This window comes from Elephas maximus, chromosome 6 (assembly GCF_024166365.1).
Source record: "Elephas maximus indicus isolate mEleMax1 chromosome 6, mEleMax1 primary haplotype, whole genome shotgun sequence".
In the NCBI taxonomy this organism is placed as follows: Eukaryota; Metazoa; Chordata; class Mammalia; order Proboscidea; family Elephantidae; genus Elephas; species Elephas maximus.
The window spans coordinates 122,634,023-122,643,733 of record NC_064824.1 but is presented as its reverse complement, the minus strand read 5'-3'; the positions used below and the strand labels follow the sequence as shown (position 1 = coordinate 122,643,733).

At 38.9% G+C, this 9,711-nt stretch overlaps 1 protein-coding gene across 1 annotated transcript; it reads right to left on the bottom strand.

The window, feature by feature from the left end:
- Positions 1 to 565: 565 nt before the first annotated feature.
- On the bottom strand, positions 566 to 9,298 carry MRPL44 (mitochondrial ribosomal protein L44). The gene is made up of 4 exons (XM_049888320.1): positions 9,064 to 9,298; positions 6,696 to 7,164; positions 2,472 to 2,650; positions 566 to 1,094 (listed from the first exon to the last, which is right to left on the bottom strand). Exons 1-4 carry the CDS (start codon positions 9,240 to 9,242, stop codon positions 923 to 925), a joined length of 999 nt encoding a protein of 332 aa, XP_049744277.1. The 5' UTR covers positions 9,243 to 9,298; the 3' UTR covers positions 566 to 922.
- Positions 9,299 to 9,711: the final 413 nt, after the last annotated feature.

Below are 9,711 nucleotides of genomic sequence, written 5' to 3'. Positions count from 1 at the left end.
TTTTCATATTATGCAGCAAAAAAAGGTTTGAAGTACTTGTACCACTTGGAGCTAGCACTTAACTCAATATCATAGTCTGCTCCTTAAGCACGACAAACAAGCGCCGTGCCTTAACAGTGATCGTCAACATGCTACAAGAGATTTGCTTTTGTGTTTGATCCTTAGTCCATGGCCTTAGCAATTTCTCCACATCTAATATAGGGCTCTCCAGCATTTTCATCTTCATTAGCCTTGTAGCTTTCAGTGGAGCTTATCCTGTAACAGCTTGGAGAATTTTTTCTTCATTTTTCAGGATTGTTGTGCTTGTTAAGTGAGACGTGTCTAATTCTGATACATGCTGTTCTACGATGGGGATTTCTGAACTCTATGGCACTGGGTGGGTGGGTTATCATAACCTTCAGGACCACGGATGTATATGCAGTCAGATGCTGCCTGAATGGACATTATGTGGCACACGACTGTATTATATTAGGCAAAGTTCATCAGCCTTCTAACATTCCTAGGTACATCAAATTAAACTACGATGTAACATTTACAGAAAGAGCAACTTTTTTATTGGTATTACAGCAAAGTTCACATAAAACATATATCCAAATAATAGGACCTCACAGCTGAAAGAAAATAAAATATACCTAACTGTACAAATTATATACAATAGTAAAATCAAAGGCTTTAGGAAACAATTCTTGAAGAGAGTCAAAAAAAGATTTTTGCCAAAATAAAATCAGTTTGAAAAAAAAAAAAGCCTGCTATTGTGGAGTCAATTCCAACTCATGGTAACCTGATTAGCACTTATTTAATTTTAAGAACACGAGATGGAGAATTAGACCTATTTCTTTACAATTTAAAAATATCTAGCTTTGAACATCTTTGACATTTGTCTCGTTTTCCTCACAAATTTTACGTTTCACATCTTGGTCTGTTAGCTGGCAGTGATGGTTTTCTCCACTCTCAACTTCTCTTTGGGCCTGGAATAGTCCCAGGGTCGTCTATTCTCAGCGAATCCATACAGTTTCCTAAGTGCCACTCGAGCCGCTTCTTCTTCTGCAACCAATACTGTTTCCCCAGGTCCTTCTGCAATCAACTTTTTATCACTAGCAAGAGAATCAGCAGTAGTCTTAAATTACACCGTGCATCATAAAACATGGTACACAAATAAGTTATGCCTTCTAAATCTAATTTGGTAATAATAGCCACCAAAAATAACAGTACTCTTGGGGGTATCTTTTGGATTTTAACTGATTCTGTAGCAAATTCATTATATACAGCAGTTAGACAAAGAAACATTTACATTTTCACAGTAAATATAAAAAAATTCACTAGGCCCAATATTTTTTTGTCAAAAAAGCAAGGCACACCTATACAGGTATGTTTGGTTTTTTTTAGTTGCTGATGGGATAATTAGAAGAATATACATTAAAATATCTTGCTGTAAAAACCTGGAATTATTAAAAATATTCCTGGGAACTATGGTTAGATTATTTGGGGTTTTTTTTTTTTAAACTCATTTTCAATCTGCGATATAACCTGAGTAAAGATTTGGTTGGAAAAAAAATGTACCCTTCAGGTATGTCATCTAAGCTTTAAAAAAAATAAGAAATCAGCTCTACATTTTAAATTAAGAGTTATATAAAGATCTTCAAAATCTTACCAACATTTAAGGTGTGGAGGGGCAAACTTATTTTGCATATTTATAATTCACACTCTAATTTATTTCCAAAAGATACTGAAGTAGCACAGTAAGGGCTTACTAAATGTTGACTATCAGTGTTCTATTATAACTAGGTTAAAAAAAAAAAAAAAGAGAATTTCTCTGCTTTATTGGTGTTTCTATTGTAGCTACCAAACTCTTCCTTGAAAATGTAAAATGTTTCTCTAAGAGAGCAAATGATATATATAGTAAACAATACTAATCCTGTTAGTTTACAACTATGGAATGGATGTGCTACTTCTCAATTATATTTAAGTACTTCCTGGCAACTTCGTGACCCAAAATTTATCTTAGAGAGTCAATGTTTACATTTAACACTTTAATCCAACTGAATTCCATCAGGGAGCAGGCCTACTTTTTACCAACAAAAAAAGCTAACATGGGTTGATTTATACATTTTAATGGATAACTAAGCCCCTCCTTTTTTAGCTCTGGGCTCAGTTGAAGCTGCTGACAAGATTGGATTAGAGTTAAATCTAAAACACTTATGAATGAAAACTCATGTCTTTATACAAAAAATTTAGGTTAACACATATGCCATAAAATACTGCAGTGAACAGCTGGCTAACAAAAGCTACTTTAGCAAAACATAGATTACTCACCTTCTCCAAAGAATGACATTCACTAGGAAAGTAGAAAATAAATAACCACGGGCATGAGTTTTAAAAAATCTTTGCAATCAGAAGTTAACAAATTGAGAAAAGTCTGTTTTTAAAGCTTCCAATCAACACTATGAAGTTAAGATTAAAATTTTACTAACCAGTATAAGCCAACAAAATATAACGGCACAGCGGTGGTGCTTCCAGACTGCCTAGTAAGTCTGGGTTCAGGAGCAGAAATATTCCTTTTCTTTAACTCTTCTACCAGTAGTCCCATAGGATTTATTATCTTCCAAATCTCAAAGAGCTCTTTTCCAGTCATCTGTGTAATTAAGAAGTCCTGCATATAAAGATATAATTTATACATTTAAACTAGTATAAAGAAAATCAGGACCATAATTCCAAGTATACTTTTAACAGAAATAAAAAACTTAATGGGAAATGGAAAAATAAAACAGTTTAATATTCTTTTTCATATAATTTCTTCATGTAAGAAAAACTGAATTACAAGAACAGTTGAATAAAAGTATATTTAAAAGAGACTGAGAAAACTGCCTCTTTCAAGCAGCATGCTCCACACCAAAATTCCAAAGGAGGTAGAATCCCATTTTATAATCTAGGCTTACATTTTCTATCAGTAAGAAAAAATATTTTTTAAAAAAAATTGGACTAATAAACAAACAGTAATAACGTGTGGCAAAAACCCATGTAAAAGGGCACTCACTCAGGACCTCTAGACAATAGTACTTTATTACCTAAGTTAATAACTTCAAAAAATCATTTAAAGAATAATTATTTCCTCATAAACTGCCTTTCAAGACTATGACTTGAAAAGACTAAAAAAACTGAAAAGTTATTAACATTCAAAGCTGAAGGGAATTCATTTGCCAATTTAAAAGTCAATCTATGCTGTATACAAAGCATGGCAACAAACACTAATTTTCACAGCAACGTGTGTATTATAATTAACCCATGTTAAAAAACTTAGTAATATGCTAACACAATGGGTAAATGGGGGCAGGAGAGGAGGAATTAAAAAAAGGATTGCTAAGTTCCATGTGTGTCTTAAGAACCACAACAAAGCTATTTCAGCTTCATTAGTTTAAAATGTTTAATAAGTCCATTCTCAGTTGGGGATTTTGAATCTTTCAATGCACAGCAATTAAGATGCCTTTTGAGACGTACGTGTGTGAATGTATGTACTTATGTATCCCTGAACTGTTATCTGCCATTTAAGATAACCAAATGTAGGGAAAAAAGAACAGTTCTTTTCTAATGCTTGAGACATCTGCAGGAATACAGAAAGAAATCTCAATTATTCTGGAGTGATTACCTACTTCTCCTTCTATTTTTTTTCCTAGTGGCTCCTGTTCTTAACAATTTATTACTAGTTGAATACATCCAACCTCATCCCCCTACAGCAGGGAGACAGTATGACAGAAGAATTGATGTTTCTTAACTGGACATTTGATCACTAAGCTCTCCCACTTAAAACTCTTCTCCAGCTCTATCTATCTACTTTAGCCTTTACAAGATCATTAAATAAATGAAGAGTATAGCAAGGTTAACAAACCAAAACCCCTTGCCATTGAGTCGATTCCAATTCACAGTGACCCTATAAGACAGAGCAGAAATGCCCCATGGGGCTTCCAAGGAGCAGCTGGTGGATTCGAACTGCCAGCCTTTTGGTTAGCAGCTATAGCTCACCGAAGCTCTTAACCACTGCCATCAGGGCTCCAGCAAGGTTGACAGTGCTGTGCTAAGTTTTCAGGTGCGAAAGAATCACCTGGAAAGCTAGTTAATACACAGATTCCTGGGCCCTGTGCCCAGGGATTCTGATTCTGTAATTGGAGGTGGTACCTGAGAACTTGTAGTTCTAACAAGTTCTCTCCAGTGATACACTGATGTTACTGTTGACCAGACCACACTCTTAAGTAACACTGGCTTTGAAGACCTTCTGTACACTAGCTCCTAAAGGTGCAGATTCCCCTCTCCAATCACAGACCCCTCCACCCCACCACCAACACAATATGATCAATCACACAAAACTACTTGTAGTTCCCTAGCACAAGCTCTTTCTTGACACTTCTTCCTGGAATGTCCTTTTTAGTGGCAAGTGTCACCTTTATATCATCTCTATGATAGCACTTGGAAACCCTGGTGGCAGAGTAGTTTAGTGCTATGGCTGTTAACCAAAAGATCAGCAGTTTGAATCCACCAGGTGCTCCTTGGAAACTCTATGGGGCAGTTCTACTCTGTCCTATAGGGTCACTATGAGTCGGAATCGACTCGAAGGCAATGGGTTTGGTTTGGATGATAGCACTTCCCACATTCCACTATTTGCCTAAAGAGCTTAAGTCAGGAAGCACATCCTATTTAGCCTCTGGCTCCAGTGCTCAGCATTGTGGCTGACACATAGCAAGCACTCATTAAATTTTAGTTGGATGAATAAGTGAGATAAAGACAATCCAAATTAGTCAATTCTGTTACGGCAGACATACAATAAAAGCGACCCTATAGAACAGAGTAGAACTGCACCATAGAAACATCAAAACTCTTCATTTAGGAAACAGATATTTGAATTATCTATGTGTAACAGAAAGGAGCCCTGATGACACAGCGGTTCCAAAAAAAAACCCATTAAGCACTCTAAACTGCAAGGTTGCTGCTAAATGAAAGGTTGATAGTTTGAACTCACCCAGTGGCTCCATAAGAGAAAAGACCAGGGAATTTGCTCTTGTAAAGATTACAGCCTAGAAAACCTGATGAGGCAGTTCTACTCTGCGCTATAGGATTACTACGAGCCAGAATAAACTCAATGGCAATGGATTTGGTTTTTTGGTATGTTAACAGCCCTTGGAACCGTCAACAGAGGCACCAAGCTATGATAAACAAAAATTCCCCAAACAGTCTGATAATAACCTTGTGGAAATTTCCAGGATTCCAAGAGGTGCCTCCCCATACTGGTTACAGTTCTAAAATCTCCAGAGGCTACAAAGCTAAAGACAGACTTTGTGAGAATTTCTTTAGAAAAAGCTGTGCTGTAATTAACTCTAGGTGGGTTGAGGGGAGAGGCAGAGCCTTTCCTTTTGACCGCAAGCCTAGAAGGCTTCTAAGGTCCACACACCACTGGATTTTCAGGCAAGCAGTGTACAGCTGACTGCCAGCCAACATAACCTAAGGAATCAGAAGGCAAGAGGCTGGCAGAAGCCACCTGTAGTAGAGGGGCAGAAGTCTGCAATTGCTGTTAAAGGCGTAAAAACCCTAGGGACTAGATGTGGAACCCAAAGAAGGGATGTCATTTTTGAAGGGGTATCATTTTTCAAGGGATCCTGCTCAGCCTGAAGATTCTACCAGGAAATCAAAAGCTGATCCATGTCAAGATATATGAATGGAAGGTTCCAACAGGGGAGACAATCCCCACTAGAGTCAATTTTAACCACCAACCAGGCTCAAACAGCACTAAGCCACTTGACAGCCATCAAATCAAGTAAAAAGTTTCTGCTGTCCTCTCTCCTTGAGCTCCAACTCCAGAGGTGTCATATAACATACCCACTTTCCAAAGACAGGCAGGTAACCACTCTGTTACAGGGCCTTGCTAGGGAAGGGAAGACAAGAAGGTCTAAATTTATGAACAAAGTCTGAAGTGTTGGTTTATACAATTATCCTTCTCTATCAAAACTACCCAACTTGGTATCAAAACTAAATATGAATAAATTTCAAGAGTAAGGAATGCTAGCTTAAAGGGTCTCACGTTCAAATATCTAAATCAAGACTGTTTTTCTGAACTACAATGAATGCACAGACTTTCTATTACCTAAAAGTGACTAAAAACTCATGTTTTCATCCAGTGGCAGAGAATCAAATGTCCTTCAGTTAATAAACTCTAAAAACAAAGGAAATCAAGTCATACTACTTATGTATGCATTTCCATTAGCTAAGCTACTGGCTAACAAAGAGTTGTACATCACAGGGAGTCAGAAATAGTGAAGGTCCCTCATCACACTAGACTCTGGTATAGTGACTTTGGCTTCATTCATTCACTAAACATCTACTGAGCATCTACAGTGTAGGCACTATACTTGCCTTGCTGTCCTTAAGAACTTATATTGAACATTCACCTCTGATGTTGTTCTCAATTAGACAATTGGAATAACTAAGACCCTGTCATATAATAATATACATGTAGCAATTATTTAATTAAATCATATTGTAATTAAGACCCTATCATAAAAAGGCTTTAGGACCTCCTCAGTTTTTGGAGATGGAAAAATGCATATCTAATCTTCAAAGCTGATATAACAAAGAAGTGAATAACAAACATAATTTTTTTACATCTGTCCACCTCAACCATGTCCCAGCATGGACAATTACTAATTACCTACCCTGATGAAAAGTGCAGTCCTCTGAGGTCCACTGCTCTGTAGGAGGGCTCCAATGACTGCAAAGAAAGTCTGCTGTAATACAGCTGGGGGGACTGGAAACTCTGCACTCAGTGTTAACTGTTCCACAGCCAAGTTTCTAGCCACATGGACCACGACTTCCTCACCAGTGAGAAAGTCAACGAGACTTTTGATGCCTTCAGTGGGCAAGTCTGGGTATGCATCTTCAAGAAATTGTGTGAGGCAAGTTTGTGAAAAAGATGTCCCTTGTTCAGATAGTTCTTGATTATCTTTAAGATTCAGAAGAACAGCCTCTTTCTCTATCCCAAGTTTTTGACGTTTGTCCTCCTCACTTTTAATATAGCAGCTATTAACAAATGCAGTTTTAAGAAGATCTAAGGAAAAGGTTTCCTGCAACCGATGTCCAAATGCTTGTATTTCAGCATGATAATCCCAGTTGGGCTTCTCCGAACTGAAAGTATAAAACGGAAGACAGTAAGAGCTGGTAAAGAAAACACGTTACTATGATTCAAAATTTTTTTACTGTTGTAATTATATAAAAAGAAGGGAAAAAAAGGCCACATTTCTTTTCAATGTCAGGCTCTGATATTTCAAATTTTAAAACTCAAGGCAGATGATTACTTGTGGTTTTTTGCTACATTCTGTACAAATGGTTGGATTATTTTCCCTTTGAACCAACAGCCACATTAAAGTGGCTCAACATCAGAGACTAAGCCATTATCCTAACTTTTAAGTTCCTTACTTCTGGCTCTAACTATGAAACAATGCTTTACAGCTATGTTGTTGCTGTTAGCTGCTGTTTAGAGTCCATTCCCCACATGTGCAGAGTAGAACTGCTCCATAGTTTTCAAGGCTGTATCCTTTCAGAAGCCAACTGTCAAGCCTGTATTCCAAGGGGCCTCTGGGTGGGTTTCAACTAGCAACCTTTTGGCTAATGGAGTGCTCAGCCATTTGGCTCCACCCAGGGACTCCTTCTACCTAAGTAATATAACTTCACAAATTCAGTCCATGAGCAATAACTACATTATTACACTTAATTTGCATGTATTGATTTACGTTTTGGAGATATCCATTTAAATAAGCACTTACAAACTCTGGCATCAATATTACAAGTTAAAAGCTCATTACTTCCAAGAATGGACCCAGAGATGTTTTTGTGAACAGACAAGTCCAAAGTAAAACCTTTTTTAAGTAAAAAAGCAACAAAGTATAAAGACCTGGGCTCAAAGTCACAAAATCAATACAATCCATAAAATCTCATCCAGCTTAACAAGTCTAAAATATATACAAACCCACTACCATCAAGTCGATTGCAACTCATAGTGACCCTACAGGATAGAGTAGACCTGCCCCATAGAGTTTCCAAGGAACACCTGGTGGATTCGAACTGCCGACCTTTTGGTTAGCAGCCATAGCTCTTAACCACTATGCCACCAGAGTTTTCCTAAAATGTCTAACCTCAAAAAAATCAAAGAAATGTAAATTAGGAGGAGATCCTTTTTTTTTTTTGGCAATTAGGAAAAAAAAGGTAACATTCTGTGTTGGAAGAGTATATGAATGTGAACACTCATACTCCTACTGGTGGGAGTTTAGCAACTGATCAACCCTTTCTGAGAAGGGCAAAATGAAAGTATCAAAATTTCCTATTTACATATAAGTTTCCAAAGGTATAATAAGTTTTCAGGCTATTCATTGTTACATTGGTTATAACTGCAATAATATAGAACTCAAATGCACATAAACTGGAATACAACTATTCAATGGACATGCAGCCATGTAAAAGAATGAGGTGTTAGTTCTGCTATGACAATATATAAAAGACCCATTATTAAAGAGAAAAAAGTCACAGAACCACGTGTATAGTATTATCTCATTTGGGGCTATAAAACCTGGGCTTCTTTCTCCCAGACTTTATACTACTGGAACAAAATTATGATAAAAACCTAAAACTAAACTTTCTCTTTTATTCTGGGCAGCGATGCTGCGAAGTGCTTTCTTCACCCCTACCCGCACCCGAATAATTCACGCATGACAAAACGGAGCTACAACAAACTCTAAGCCCACGTAAAGAATGCCCTTGAGTCGGCCTCATTTCTTAAGACTCTGCCCACAGGGCTCTAAATGGCAGTTTTAAAGTGGGGAGAGAAGCCCCGGCTCCACTGCCTGCGGCAAAAATCCACCTCCTTTGTCAGGTCAAGCGTCCGCCTCCCACGGTGTCTCCTTCGCAAACCTCCTAGACTCAAGCCAGGAGAACACCGGCAACGAGTGACACGCTGGGCCGAGGACGCAAGACAAGCGGCCCAAGGTCCTCTCCATCGCCACCCGGGTCCCTTCCCAGGGCGACTCCTACCGGCGCACCGGCGGTGGCGGGCACCGGAGCAGGCGCCACCGCTCCAACTCCTTCTGGAAGCGTAAAGCGGCACGGAATCCCTTCTTCACGCCACGAACCGGCGGAGCTAATATGGGGGCGGCCGGAGCCAGTAGGCAGCGAGGCCCCCGCAGGAGCAGCCTCACCAACCCAGACGCCATTGCAGACAGGAGAGCAATGGCGGGAGGAAAGAAGAAAGTCGGCCCAGTGTCTCAGTGACACAGCTCCCCTCCGGATTGGGGGTAGGGTAGGGTAGGTTGGGGCGGAAATAATTAGAGACAGGACAGGGCGAGGCCAACGTGCGGGGGGCGGGGCCAACATGTGGTGGGCGGGGTGGCGGGCTGCTTTCTCCGCGCATGCGCAAACCCTGGTTCTTGTCCGCCTAGAGGCACTTTTTAGGATAGCGGGGCTGAAGGGCGTCCTTTGGTTCCAGGGATTTCGTTAAGACACTTCATCTTACTTGTTGTCCAGTTTTTCCGTTTCTCCCAAACAAAATAAAACAAAAAAGCTGTTTAAAGAAAACTTAAATTCTCAGAAAAATAAAACATTTCTTGTCAATATGTATTTAGCCTTAGAGTTCTAGACCGTGAATCTAGCCAGTATTTATTGAACAAATATTTATCAAGTCTC